Source organism: Sceloporus occidentalis, unplaced genomic scaffold (assembly GCF_023333645.1).
Source record: "Sceloporus occidentalis isolate IW3139 unplaced genomic scaffold, rSceOcc1.0.p SCAF_7, whole genome shotgun sequence".
NCBI lineage: Eukaryota > Metazoa > Chordata > Lepidosauria > Squamata > Phrynosomatidae > Sceloporus > Sceloporus occidentalis.
The window spans coordinates 68,231,757-68,247,616 of record NW_028316987.1 but is presented as its reverse complement, the minus strand read 5'-3'; the positions used below and the strand labels follow the sequence as shown (position 1 = coordinate 68,247,616).

General features: G+C 38.9%; 1 protein-coding gene across 1 annotated transcript in view; it reads right to left on the bottom strand.

Moving 5' to 3' along the window:
- Positions 1–15,860, bottom strand: part of CALCR (calcitonin receptor) — a 79,626-nt gene that overhangs the window by 37,632 nt on the left and 26,134 nt on the right. The window contains exons 4-6 of the mRNA XM_089531389.1: positions 15,504–15,616; positions 8,850–8,941; positions 6,216–6,342 (exon numbers count right to left, since the gene is read on the bottom strand). Of these exons, the coding sequence (XP_089387515.1) occupies positions 6,216–6,342; positions 8,850–8,941; positions 15,504–15,616 (332 nt within the window). The remainder of the gene's footprint in view (positions 1–6,215; positions 6,343–8,849; positions 8,942–15,503; positions 15,617–15,860) is intronic.

Below are 15,860 nucleotides of genomic sequence, written 5' to 3'. Positions count from 1 at the left end.
TTCCTTAGCAGCATCAAATCAGCTAGGAGCCTAAAGATACCAGATCCTGTCTCATCTTGGAAGCTAAGTAGGGTTAGCTCCAGCTAATACTTGGATGGGAAACCTCCAATGAATACCAGCTGCTGTAGGTTATGGAGTTTATCACACTGCCGTTTTCCACCCTTCTCTCCTGACCTAGGCATGAGATGAAAACTTTTAAGCATAGTTTTTATTGCACGTCTCCATGCCCAGTCCAGAGGCATCCCATACTTGATCATGGCATCCCATACACGATTCAGACTTTTCCCATACTTTGTGAAGAATGGGAAAACCCCATTCTTTCAAAAAGTGCTGGAGAAGTCCTGATCAGGTACAGTATGCCATAATGGGATTCCTCCTGCCTGGGCACTGAGGTGTGCAATAAAATCCATGCTTAAATGGTTTCATCCCGCACCTAGGTTGGGAGGGAAGGATGGAAAAAGACAGTGCTATAGCAACTCCAGAGTTGCAGAGGAAGGAACTGGCAAAACCACCTCTTGAGTATTCCTTGCCTGAGAAAACCCTATGAAATTCATTGTTGTTTGTTGTTGTATGCCTTCAGATCGCTTCCAATTTATAGCAACCCTAAAGTGAACCCATTATTGAGTTTTCTGGGGCTGAGAGTGTGTGACTCAGGCAAGGTCACCCAGTGATTTCCATAGTTGATCAGGAAATCAGACCCTGATCTCCACAATCATAGTCCAACTGCTGTGCCACACTGACTCTCATTAAATTCATGGGGTTGCCATAAGTTGACAGGCAGTTTGAAGGAAAACACACACACACACATTGTCGGGTACCTATCCTACACATGCTTGTACTGTTACCGTTTTTGATTAAAGCACAAAACAGCTGGGAAAGTTACACAGAAACCTATTTAATGTGTGCTTTGGTCTTCAACACATATCCACTGTGGTACAATACACAGAATGAAGATTTGGACTAAGCAGGCCTGGGTTCAAAACCTACTCAGCGATGATGCTGCATTAGATTCTGTGAGATGAAAACAACAACAGGACAACATAGGTGCTTATCGCTCACCTTTTAAAACCGGCTCCAGCCTCCTAGGCTGGAACTGGGATGGAGGCGGGGTTTATTGCTCACTAAATTGCCACCAAACCTCCGGACTGCCAGCCACCATCAGCCTGGGTTCAAGCCCAGGGCCAAGCTCCACCTGCACTTTTTAGAAGGTGGAAAGGTCCTGTGGAGGTTCAGCAGTGATTTAGTGAGCAACAATCCCCACCTCTTTCCCATGTCCTGGCTCCAGCCCTGGAGGCTGGAGCTGGTTTAAAAAGGTGAGCAATAAGCTCCATAGTTTAATAGTATGAGCTGCTTGAGTTAGCAGAATATCAAAGTGATAAATTAATACAACTGTAGTATGAACTATTACAAGTTTGATGAGATAAACTCTAAAAAATGTTTTCACCAAAATTTCTAGCCCAGTTCTATTAATATTTGTAGTAACAATATTTCTAGGCATCCTCAGATGAAACCCTATTAAAAACAATGTTATTTAAGTTATTGTAGTCGCACCTTTTTGCCCCAGATCATTATTGTGGTAACCGCATGCCATTGCAGCGATCTGGCTTTCCCAGGACACAAAAAGGAGCCGCTATTAGCTGGCTTCTTCTTGCGCCCGGGAAAGGACATCACAGGCATGCTGGAGCACCATGATGATGCCCCTTCCATCCAGCACCGTTTGGGCACTGCGTCTCCCATGTGTCATGGCATGCGCTGTATGGATGGGTGTATGCCATGATGGTGGCTGGGCGGCGAAAGTAGGGCTTGCAGTGTTTGAACACTCAGCCCTACCAGAACCCTGCCACGCATGAAGGCCAACACAAAGTGCCGGTCTGTTGAGCCCCTTAGTCATGGTTAACTGGGGCTGTTCACATTAAAAGAATAGTATCAACTTCAATTGCTTCAGTTGTTTGAAGAAAATCTATGTATCCCCATTCCCGTTCAATTATAGATGTCTGGATATTGTTCTGGAGGCATCAAGGACATATCATAGTTCTATATACTGAAGATTTCTGCAGATAAATTACAGGCCAGAGCAATGTCAGAAATGGTGACCTGAATTATTCAAGTGTTTGAAGTCTTGGCTACCCTTTAGGGCTGCAAAAAGTTACTTTCAAGATGTTAGCTATGTCCATCCAAAAGAGAGAGAGAGAGAGAGAGAGAGAGAGAGAGAGAGAGAGAGAGAGAGAACGCTGTAGAATTTTCAAGCCACTGGAGCAAAAGGAAAGTGAGGCAGAGGTCTCAATTTTCTCCCCAAGGTTGTCAGGTTTTTGGCTTTGGTCTGGGCAAAAATTACTATTGTTTAAATACTCAGAGGTATTTGTGAGGCCTGTCAAGAAGACTGAACAAACATGGCAAAAGCTTATTGCTGAACACCTAAAATAGTGAATATTTACCTCTTTTTAATATTTTTTTAAAGAGAAGACACATTTCTAACCCTGCAGCACTTTTTTCTCTTATAATCCTTGTACCAATTTTTGTGGCTCCCTAAGAGAAAAAAACCCTTTCTTCTTTGTTCCATAAATCTGTACTCTAACATGATAAACTGCATCATTTTTCCCCTCCCCTCAAAAACATTCTCTTACAAACTCCATTTACATTGATTTATAGTGAAATACATATTTCATTTTGACTCTATATGTCATTTGTATTGGAGTTTGCATATCATGTCTATCAAGAATTTCTCTATCAAATGCTCTTCTTTTTGGGGCTGCAATATGTGGCATTTCAAGTGGAGGGAAAGATTGATGCAAAGTGGTATAAATTAGTATTTACTGATGGGTTTTGAGCTTTAGGGATTAACAAAGTCATACTTCAGCAACAATGCTTGGAAAAATTATTTTTTTGAACACACTTTCGGGAATTCTCTAGCTAGCATGGCCAGCGGCAATTAGAAAGCTGCCTTGTTATATGTAGTCTGGTGCTGTTTGCCTTCAAGTCATTTTTTACTTACGTTGACCCTAAAGTCATAGGGATTTCTTAGAAAATTTCTTCAGAGTGGGTTTGCCATTGCCATCCTCTGAGGCTGAAAGGCTGTGAGTTGCCCAGTGGGTTTTCATGTTATACCAGGTCAGATTATCAGATCATCTAGCACCAGTAAAAAAAAGCAAAAACAAAACAAAACAAAACAAACAAAAACAAAACCCAGAGTGGCAGTCTGGGGTCTCATTAAGTGGTTATTCACATCACCTGCTTCTAAATCCTAATAAACTGAAATTGCAGGATTGATCCCTGCAACCTACTGCATGCTAAACCTAATACTCTACCTCTTATACCTTTCATACAACCTAACCTCAGCTTCATGTAGCAAGCTGTACTGTACAAGAAGATATGTATCTGCCACAGATTGTAGCATCATTTTAGCCCATTCATGCCTCCCAGTACAGGGAAGGCAAGCACTCCAAAGAGAAATGATGGTGCATTTATAGGGTTGCCATGTTAGGACTATCCCAGGCCTTGAGATTTCAAGACCAAAACACAGGACGACCAATTCTGACATCACAGGAGACAGGATCTGTTGATGTTCAGCCCCAGTAATATCATTAAGCATGATACATGAATCAACAACCTCTACACATTTATTATCAACCTCAAAAATTGTAAAAAAAAATCAAATCTTACAAACACACATACTTTGAACATGATGCTCTCACACCTATTTTCGAGGAAGGGAGAAGAGAGTCCAAACTCTGGCCCAGTACAGACTGCCAGTTTGCGGCAGCCTGGGCCCGAAATTAGGGCTCAGGAGTGCGGAGTATCTGCACACTACCAAGCCTTAGTGTGCGGCAGCGGCACCATCATGGCAGCCTCCCATCCACATGGGGGGCCCCATGATGACGCACGTCGCAGTGTTGCACTTGCATCACTGATGTGTAACAGTATGCCCATGGCACACTCATGGTGGTGGCCATGCACACCAAGAAGAACCTGCTTTTAGCAGGTTCTTTTTGGTGTGGAGGGAGCCCACGTGGTTTGCTTGCTGCGGGCTCCCTCAGGAGCAAAAACGGGCAGCTTCAGCCCGCCCTTTCAGGGCAGTCTGTCAAGCTCCTCTGAGACTCAGGTCCAAGTCCTGATTGCTGGTAAACCTATCCATTTTCAAAGCCCTCTTGTTTTGTAAAGAATGGAATTATAAATGTCACAGCACAGACTTTTCCCATATATTTGGCATGTGTTCAATGAATGTGCATCTGGATCTTGAACACAAAACAACCTATAATACATACAACAAAATATGCTAACTGTGCAATTCTATATACATCTATTCAGATACAAGTCCAACTAAATCCACTGGAGCTAAATTCAGTTAACTTGATACAGGAGTGGAGCACAAGTGTTTAATCATGTACACACTAACCTGAGAGCATACCCTATCAAATGCAGTAGCAATTTTGAGAAAACATGCAAAGGATTGGGCTGAAATTTAGAAATTTCCTTTCAGCAAAATCCTGAATCTATTTGTCTGTAATGGAAACACTCCTTTCTAAAATATATCAAGTTAGTGAAAATACCATTGCTTACAGTTTTCATTCAGGAAGGGAAAGGAATACCAACTGGGTCCTTTTTTAAACAAGTGTGTATGCTTTGGGGAGGAGCAATACAAAAGATCTTTGTTTTTAAAGATTAATACAACATGATGTTTTTAAATTGAACTCTTACTGCTGTACTGTCAGTCCTCCATATCCTCAGATTCTTTATCCACAGGTTCAACCATCCATGGCTTGACATTATTTCAAAAAGATATAAATTCCAAAAAAAACAAACCTTGATTTTGCCATTTTATATAACGATGGCATTTTACTATGCTATTGGCTTTAATGGGCCCTGAGCATTCATGGATTTTAGTATCCACAGGGGTCCTGGAATAAAACCTCAGTGGATACCAAGGGCCCACTGTATTTAAGTTGCCAAGTAATGAGAAGAAAAATGATTCCCCATTTCCACATCAAAATAATCTAGAGGGAACATTTTCCCTACCCACCAGTCTATTCAGTCTATGGCATTTATCTCACATTCATAACTATACTTTGTATTGTTATACCAAAGTGATCAAGTTTTCTTTATACTGTTGTGTGCCTTCATCATTATGGTGACCATCATTATGGTGACTCTAAGGTGAACCTATCATTGGGGTTTCTTGGCAGAATATGTTTTGAGTGGGTTTGCCCTAGTCTTCCTCTGAGACTGAGAGAGTGTGATTTGTCCAAGGTCACCCAGTGGGTTTCCATACCCAAGCAGAGATTTGAACCCTGTTTTCCCAGTATCCTGGTCCGACACTCAAACCACTACACCACACGTTTTCAATATACTGTCAAGAAAAGCAGTTTAGATTTTTATATTTATCAAACAATGTACAGAAATTGTTTGCACACACAATATTTTTTTAAAAAATAATTATTACTACAGTGCCATTTTATGATGGTGGAATTACATTTTATAATGAACAGACCTAAACATGACAACATATGTAAAGGCACTTATTCCTGTAAGGCCTAAAGAGTATTCATTACAAGCAATCAATAATGTAGAATGGAAATCTACATCATAATCACTTTACAGGGCCATGTTTACACATAATGCTAAACCAGGAATCCTGGCTTAAGAAAAATGTCAGCAAGCAATATCAACAACCAAGTAGCCTATTCGTTCTGTTGCACTCTTCTTTTCAACCAATGGTAAACAAACTATGTAACATTTGAAATCAATATTAGGCTCTATTGCCCCTAAACAAGTCAGGATTTGTAAGTGGTCAATAAACCTTGGTTTAAAGTTATCGTATTATCTTGGCTTGCTTGGGCACAATACAATATATCCTAGGGTCCAATGAGGCTAACCTCTTTTGAGTTTGTTTCAACACTCACACAAAAGAAGGACTGAAACAGGGGTGCATTGGCTGTGTGCACAAGGAGTTTGTTCATTTGCATGATTTATAATACTAGGATTCCTGGTTAAACATTATGGCCTGATATGGCCAAGGACACCAAGGCCCTGCAAGAAGTTATACAAAAAGAATCAGGCTTGAATTGGTGTTAATGTTTTTAGAGGTATATTCATGTTCTTCAGAACACTTACATTCAACCATAGACAAGAAGCAATATCTTATTTTCAGGTAAGTTTTGCAGTAGTAAGACATTTCTCCACTTAGCAGTCTTTATTTAGTAAAGGAAAGGAATACTTACTGGGTCCTTTTTTACCATGTCTCGGTCAGACACTACTGCAATGAGGTGGGCGAGTGTAAACACTGAGTTAAGAACATATGAAAAAAACAAATTCTTGTGCAGTGTTATCCTTTGACAGCTGAGGCTCCTGAAAAATATGCACCACAAATTGAAAATTAGACTTTTGACTCTGATGTCACTTTATAACAAGCACATGCTGGCGGCACTTTCTGAAGAATGCAATCTGGCAACAGTGAGTTGGAAAGCGCCCGGCTGGCACTAAAGGCATGGGAGCAAACCACCACCACCACCAATTTCTCACACCTGTTTAAAGCTACATGCTTTCTAGATCATTTTAAAATAATCTCTTAATCTGCATTCTGTGCGAGCACTATATATTTAATCTGCACAAAACAGAAAGGTATGCTGATAGTGTTGCTTTTTGCATACTTATACATTACGACCTTGAACAGCACATTTATTATTCTATACAGGGATGTTGTTTGGAACATGTAGATGGAAATTACATAATGTTGTTGTCAGCTAGTGAAGAAGGAAAAAAAACTGACTTGGAATTTCCCTAGATGTTAAGGAGGTTTGGATTCCTATTCTCCATGGTTTTGATTCTTTATTGGATTCCACCAGTATAAAAGATGTATTTCCTGCTTAATTACGGCCAATATAATCAAGAAAGCGGCCTGCTTTTCAAGGTTTCCACAGTTCCAAAGCCAAATTTTTACTATAACTAATCACAAAATGGTTGCACCATTAACTCACTAGACTTATTTGGAATCACAAATATGCATTGGGTTGTCTCTTTGGGAGTGGAGGTGGCGTATTTGGTTGCCAAACCAGTCAACATGAAGAGGGCTTTTTGGGCAGAACATGCTGCCTGAAAATATAGTCTTCTCTTTCATTAACATATTTAAGTAGTGTTTGGACAGCCATCTATCAAAGAATCTCTCTCTCTCTCTCTCTCTCTCTCTTCTTAAAGTCCTTCCATAGTTTCTTCTAATTCTGGAGTTCTGAGATTCCTGACAGCAAGTCTAAAGAATCTCAGATTCTTTCTTAGCCCCATCCAGAGATCTCTCAGTGGTCTTTTTAAGCCCAACACTGATTTGCTTCCAAACCAAGAGAGATGCAGGATGACTTAGTGGTGAAATATCATGTGAATTAACTGGAATAATGAACCTCTTTTGTTCCATTTTGAAAATTACTCGTCACCAGTTTCCTATTTTTCATGGTGAATAAAGTAGTGTGGTTAAAGAGCAACAAATTCCCATCAAACAATCTTGAGAAAAGGGATCCTTACTGAAGTAGTAACCTGCTGAGTCTGGGTGACACAACTATTTGAGATTAATCAATTGAATGCAGCTGCTACATTATACCATTAATGCTATCATACTGCATAATCATCTGTTTTAGATTACTGTGTGCGCCTAAACACATGCTCACCTTTGTTTTCTACAGAGAGCAAGATAATTAACCAATGACAAAAGGGTGCATCAATGGTTTGAAATATTTTAGTTTGATTGCCTAGAGAACCTAGTCCTGTTGTAGAACTCTGCGTGGAACATTTTCAGTGTGATTTCATTACTCCTAGATGCATCTAAATTAGGCAGTAAAAATATCTATATTAAATACTGTACAGTATTTTACAAATTTCCTGAGCAGTAGCATGGCATAGTGGTTTGAGTATTGGACTACGACTCTGGAGACCAGGGTTCAATTCCCATCTTGGCCATGAAACCCATTGAGTGACCTTGGGCAAGTTACATGCTCTCAGCCTCAGGGGAAGGCAATGGCAAACCTTCTGTGAACAATTCTTACTAAGAAGCCTTAGAGTTGCTATAAATTGGAAGTGACTTGAAGACACACAAAACACACACAATTTTTATAAGTGTCAGTGTGGTGCAGTGGTTTGAGTGCTGGATTACGACCCTGGAGACCATAGAGCATTAGGTTTAGCATGCAGTAGGTTTCAGGGGTCAATCCTGTAATTCCCATTTAGATGATTTAATAGCAGGTGATGTGAATAGCCTGAGACCCTGGACAGCTACTCTGGTTCAAGCGGGTAAAAACTGGGCTAGATGATCTGATAATCTGACCTGGTAAACCCACACTCTCTCAGTCTTAGAGGAAGGTAATGGCAAATCTTCTCTGAACAAAACTTTCCAATAAAACCCCATGACAGATTGCCCTTAGCATTACTGTGAATTGGAAATGACTTGAAGGCACCCAATAACAACATTTTTTATGCTGGGAAGTTGATGATGTTTTAATTGGCAGTGTGACAAGCATCTGCCTTTGTGAGATTTAAATGTCGAGAACATTTCCCCTTCTGAGTACAAACATAACAGAACTAAGATTGTTCATCTGATCTATTTTTTGTAGAAGTATCCATATCCAATCTTCCTTTACAAAGAAAAGTTAATTTGCCTGGTGTTTTGAATATTTCTGCATAGTTCCAAGAAAGCATGGTGCTGCATCTTTATGGCAAAATGGCATTTGGTTAGGGTTATTTGTAGTTTATTGTTAACCAATAAGGAAATAGTTTTATTTTTATGGACACTACATGAACTGGTGGTTCTGCCTGTGACTATCTCAATCAAGCCACTGAAGCAAAGAAAACAGAAGTCTGAAGAAATCACTTACTTGAAATAGAAGAAGATCCCCAACGATATTAACAGGGAGGTTATAGACAAAGCATGTCCTACTATGGTCATGTAGTAAAGTATGAATACCATCTGAAATTTAAAAAAAAAAGACAACTAAATGAAGAAACAACTAATAGTAATATTTTTATTTGTTTACAAATTCCTTTTAGAAATTGTAGTAGTGATGATGCCAAAACTTTAAATTAGTCAACTTGAAACTCTAAAATACTTGGTTCATGATTTCATTGCATATCCATATCCTTATCTGAAATACTATCTGAAAGCACAGTTACTGTACTTTCCTCTGTATCACATTTCCTGAAATCCAAGTTGGGTTTTGTTTTCATGTTAGTGTAGCTACAGGACCATATGTAGGCAAGTATCAGAAACAGCATTGTCCCTTCAAAAGACTGTCTTCATTTCTGTAGGCTTGCATATCTGAAAGTAACCTTTAAATTTTTTAAATTAAAAGTTTATTAAAATGCCTTCTGTGCTATGGTACCTCATTCATGACAGGCTCACCCAATGAAGGTCCAGTTGTTTCTTTTGCCTTTTTATGGCACTGAGACCAAATGTGGCTTTTTATTACAATCTTTGGGGTCTAATTGACTTTTCAAATGTACATGTATATGGTTGAAACAATTTTAGGCGTTCAAGCTGTTTTAACTTGTTAACTTGTTTAAATATGTTTTTATCTTTTAAAAAATATTTTATTGTTTGTGATGTAGGATTGTTCTTGTTTTACTTGTATGCCAGTCTGAGAGGCCATGATATAGGGTGGGGTATGAACAAACAAATATTTAAATATTTATTTATTTTTTTATTTATTTATGCTCTGCATTATAGGGCTGCTGGCTAGGAGCACATAGGTAGTGATGTAGCGGTGTTATAATTTTTATTTAGGCACATCTTTGGATCATAATTTATGCCAGAAGGGGCTTTTAATGAGATTGTGCTTTTATCTTTTTAATGTGTTTTAAATGTGTTTCACCAGTTTCATTTGTGTTTGTCTTAGAATTGTATATTTAAACATTTGTGTCTGAATCAATCCCCCCTCAGCTGTATCTAGTTTTAATTAGTTGTGAGCTGCCTTGGGTATTTTGCAAGGAAAAAAAGGGATACAAATAAATAAATAAATAAATAAATAAATAAATAAATAAATAAATTCAAATGAAAGGAGATATTTTTGCTTTATTCCTGGGGAGCTGCCAAGACTCCCAGGAGTGGAGAATTAATCTTGAAGGTAAGAAAGTTGTGTTGTTTTGGTCAAACATAAAGAGAATCTACACAACGTGCAATATCTTATTCATACCTAATTAAAATGCATGGATTAATTTAGTTACTGATGACTAACTTTAAGTCTTACTGCTATCTGCTAGACCATTCGAAGTATACCAAGTAAAGATTCAACTCAGTATGGTTGCATTTAATGCCAACTCATTCAAAATTCATAATTGTTGAGAAGACAAATCCTGAAGATGTCCTTCAAGAAGGAGAGGATCAGTTGAATATCTTTTGGAAATGTCCTTCGATTTAGACTTTATGGGAAGGTGCACTAGATCTAATCAAGATATTATTGGGTTGGATACAATTGTTCTTCTCGTAGCCCAACTGCACAGTACCTTTAATAGGTAGCATGCAGCAAAGGGTACCATAGACAGCCAAGAAGACAAACAAATGGGTTCTAGGACAGATTAATCCTGAACCATTCCCAGAAGCCAGGATGACTGAATTGAGGCTGTCATACTTGGGCCACATCATGAAGCAAAAAGCGGTATATAAATAAACATTATTATTATTATTATTATTATTATTATTAAAATGAATTATTAGAAAAGGGAATGTTGGTAGGAAAGGTGGAAGGCAGTAGAAAGAGAGGAAGACCACATGCCAGGTGGTTAGACCCCATCAGGGAGGACACAGATCTGGGCCCTACAGGACCAGAACAGGATCTGAACAGAAAGTTTGAGGATAGGAGGTCTTGGAGAGGTCTCATATACAGGGTACCCCTGATTTGATTTCAGGGCAGTTAACAACAACAACAATGCAAAAGTTAGATTTCTTTTCTTTTTACTAAAAGGTAAGATCAATTTATTCAATCCAAATCAGGAACCTGGCATGGGTGACAGATCCTCTTTAATCCTTTATTCCCACATTTATCACCATCTGGATCACTCTCCCTACCATTTTCATAAGTAAGGTCCTACTGAAATGAATAGGGAATCCAATACAAATGGCAGTTGAAGGGCTCCACTGGATTGAACCTGGGAGTAAGGGGAGGCAACACCGACCCCACATACTAGGATCCCAATCTGAATTGACTCTCCTATGATGATGAGGTGATACTGAAGCATGTAACCTATTAAAGGTGACCAGTAATTTTGATCCCAGACAAAACAGTAGATGACAAAACAGCAAGCTGACACCTATCCACATGTATTATTTTATCTTATATAATTTTATTTTTAAAAGATCTATGTACTGTTTACTGCTGACAAATAAGTACAATTTTTGTTTTCTGCAATAAAATTCAAAAGTCTGTAATTTCTCATAAGATTCAGGGTAATGGAACTTTGTCCACTTGCATGTTTTCTCAAAAATATAATTTGCTAGATGTCAAACCAAGTTATATTCAGGGGTAAAACACAATTTCTCCCAGGCAAGAGGTCACCAGAATCTCCCAGACAGCATGGCCAGAGTATAGTCTAACCGAGTAATTTTTACAAGCTCTGGAGTAAAAGCAGAGAGCCTTATCCTGACTCCATAGCAACTCAACATTATTAGTGAAGGACTTTTAGACAGTACGTTTAATTATTACTTCCAGTATTTACAACAGTGAGCTGCTACTCTTGGGTGGCTTTTTATCAAATCAACTGTGCAGTTATTTATTTGAAACCCGCTTTTCCTCATCTTGTTAAGTCGTCACAAAGTCGGTAAACCTGTATCTGGGACATACTGTTTCAGATTGCAGATAAAGGATTACAGGATACCATGCTTCTCCATGCAAAACAATTCTTTGCAAATAATAATAATAATAATAATAATAATAATAATAATTCCCACCTCTCCCTCTAGCATCTCTTCTCCATAAGATTTATTTCTCTACAATTTAGGGAATTTGCAGGGTGGAGTGGACTTGGAAGAACAACCTAAATTGTGATCCCCTTCTTGCATACACAACTGGTGAATTGATAGAGCAGGGGTGGGCATATTAATGGGCATAAAATGACCAAGAGATCCCCTCCTAAAGATAGCAAATATGCCTCCTTCCCTTAGAGGGAGTTTGAGGCTATTTGGGAGCAATTGTTATTTTTTCGGAGGGTTGGTGGGGGAGGATTACAGTCCCTCAAGGTTTCTGGGGGACCATGGCAGCCCCCTATACTCCAATTAATGGGGGGCATGCATGGCCTAGAAGGACAGGGAGATACGTTGCATTTGGATTAAATGTTTGCCAGCGTTTTATGATGCATCACAACTGGATTTAAACAAGCAGTTAATGATGCAAGCTCATCTTTGTTAGCCTGGAATAAAGTAAGGGCTAGTCAACACAAAAACACATTATGCAAACTGCTGTGGATTTTTGCACATTTGGATCAACACATGCCTTCAAGTTCCAGCGAAAATCTGCATCTGTTTGCCTTCCCTCTGCTGAAACTGTGCAGCCATTGAAGTGGCCATCTGGCCACACATTCAATACTCCTCATGGGCACACATGGATTTTACTGTGCTAAAACTCATGAATCCTTTTCCAGCAGATTTTATGAAGTTTTTCGCCCCTTCCCCTGCAAAAAGACTGAGTTCCTTCGAATCCTGTGTGGCTGGATCTGTCTATTTGATTGGAATAAACAGAATTTTAACTGTGTAAAGCCCTAAGCCTAGCTCAGCCTCTTCAATTCTTGCCTTGCATACTCCTAATTACTCAGTTTTCTTGCAGTCATTCTTTATATAAAAATGTAGAGACATTTTCGATCATTTTTGCTGAACAAAATAACTGAAAGGCACAAATAAAAAAATTACTAAAAAGCTGAACAGAAATGAAGGGAAGAAAACAGGAATACATTTTCTAGAGAATCTTGCTGTATGTGTGTATTTTTTTTTTTAATTTTACTCCGATGAACGGTAATTGCGTTCAGATGCCTGGAATTTGTCCAAAGCAACACCCATGCTCTGCTGCACAGTATTTCTGTTTTATTTTTCTGTATGTCTAATATAAGTAATAGTAAGATTTCTACCCATGAATGACATACTTGATCTCCCCTCCTTAATCTACCATCTGGCAAAATGAAAATCTGTATAGATGTTCCCTGAATGCTTTTGTGAATATTAATACTTCTTGTGGCAAAGGGTCATGAATTTTCTGGGTATATTAAAGGCCATCTTATATAAACCTAATTAGACATTTCCACATTATGACATAATGAGTAGGCCACTGCTCAGTCTAAATGGTGGCAAAAGGGAAGTCCTCCAAAAGGGAAGTAATTCAACCCACAACAGTCTGTGAGTTCAAAGCACACACACACACACAGACACACAGACACAGACACACACACACACACACACACACACACACACAGAGAGAGAGAGAGAGAGAGAGAGAGAGAGAGAGTTAGGAATAATAGTGAAAAATAAAAGCATATAAAAATAAAAGCTAGGGCCCCTTAAGCGATTATAAACTTCACAATGAAAGAACAAATTGAGAGCTAAGGACTCTCCCACAGGCTTAATCAGGTGCTATATTTCATATATTGCTGTCAATTTCTGTTTATACAGGTACAAGTGAATTCACATTACCATGTCAAAGGTATCTAATTACAATGAAATCCAAAATCCACAGAAGTGTAATACCTTTATTAGCCAACTAACATCATGCAAGCTTTCAAAGCTTTACTTTATTCGGCCTGAAACCTAATAAAGAAGCCAGAGAAGTACCAAAATGGCATGAGTGTTGGCACCAGTTGGGTCTCCAGGGAAAGAGCATTCCACAGTTGGGGTGCCATTGCTGAGAAGGCCCACTCCTATGTCCCAACATGGTCTATTGACCTCACTGGAGGAACATGGAGGAGCACATATGGAGAGAGGCACTCCCTCAAGTACAGAGGCCCCAGGCCACTTAGGGCTTTACATGTGATCACAAGCACCTTGATTTCAGACTGAAAATGTCTTAAAATATGCACATTTTATAACATATGCACACTGTTTGTATGCATTTTTCCAACTGACTAAAGCATGTCTGTGCTGTTTTTCTGCATGTGCTTGCAATGTCTATATTTTTCTATGTTATTGTTATTGTGTATCTTCAAATCATTTTTGACTTATGGCAACCCTGAGACCATCATAGGGTTTGTTTGTTTTTTGAAAGATTTGTTCAGAGAGGGTTTGACATGGTCTTCCTGTGGTGCTAAGACAATATGAGTTACCCAAGGTCACCCAGTGGGTTTCCATGAATGAGCAGGATTTGAATCCTGGTCTCCAGGATCCTGGTCCAACACCCCAACCACTACACCATTCTGGTACTCACAGTTTTTTTAACCACAGCCATTTGCCCAGAACTGATATACAAAGTGCAGCCATTACAGGTAGTGCACACTAGAAAAAGTCTACATTAAATGCTCATTTCCCCAAATTCCTTGCACATTCTTGTAACATGACAGCTTATAACTTTGCAACATTATGAGTAAAAATGGATTAAGAGCTGGTGATTGCTTTTTGTGTGTATGTTATTGTCGTTGTTGTTGTTTTGGTTTATGAAGAAAATGTACAAAATCAGTGCCAAGTCAACAAAATGATTGACTGAGATCAACAAAGTGTGTGTTGGTTGTTGCCTGGGGCATCCCTCATTCTATCACTAATCCTGGTTAACTGCACATTACACACATTATTTGGCATGCACAATTACCAGGATGGATATTTCTTTCATTTTAAACCATCACCCTTCAGGATATAGAACCTGTAAGCTAGACTGTGAGGCTTCTGAGGCAACACTTGGAGGATTTATTCTGCATAAAATGTCTATGGTTTTTTTGCACAGAATACAGAATTTTCTGGACAGAAAATAACATTTCTGTGCAGAAATATTTTCTGTTGTTTCTTGTGCATGAAAGCTTGCTTTTTGTGCAAAAATATTGTGTGGATTCTGTACTGAATAAGTCCTGAACTGTGAAAATGCTTATCAGTCCAAGATTCTCATCATGATTTCCTGATACTCCAGAACCAAACATTGTCCAACCATTTCCCAAATGTTTTCAAATATTTTCCCATCCCTAAAAAGCATAGAGGGATGCAGTGACTTAATGGTTAAAACACCTGATGATTGGAAGATGGGAAGGTTGGCAGTTCAAGGCCTGAGTGCTACACAATGGAGTGAGCTCCTATCAATAGTCCCAGCTTCTGCCAACTCAGCAGTTCAAAAGCATGCAAATGCAAGTAGATAGATACCTTCAGTGGGAAGGTAACAGTGTTCAGTGCAATCATGCTGGCCACATGACCACCAGAGCAATCCTCGGACAACGCTGATTCTTCTGCTTAGAAACGGAGCATTGCCCCATACAGTCAGTTATGACTAGACATTCATGTCAAGGGACTACCTTTGCCTTTAAAAGGTATAGAATAAAAATCAGGTAGAAATAGGTGTACTAAACTTTAAATAGCTCACCTTACGCTTTTCATTTGTGAAAGAGTTGCATCGTGTATAGTTGGACCATGTTCGATTGCTTTCAGGATGGCGGAACCAGGTTCCTGTCTTATCACAGTACTTTGTTGCTGTTTCTGTGAATCAAAAATGTGAGAGACGCAATTAATTTAGGAAGCCTAAGTCTGTGCTAAACCTCATTAGTTTTTAAACGTCTAATTAATTTAACTGACATTTAGATCTTATTTCCCACTTCAGTGAGACTGATTATGACATGCTAAACTTCATTTTGAATCAGGAAAATAACAAGCCATTACATACGTATCCAAATATCTTTTTGTAACATGTTATATTAATTATTCCCTGAATCTTTTTTTAAAT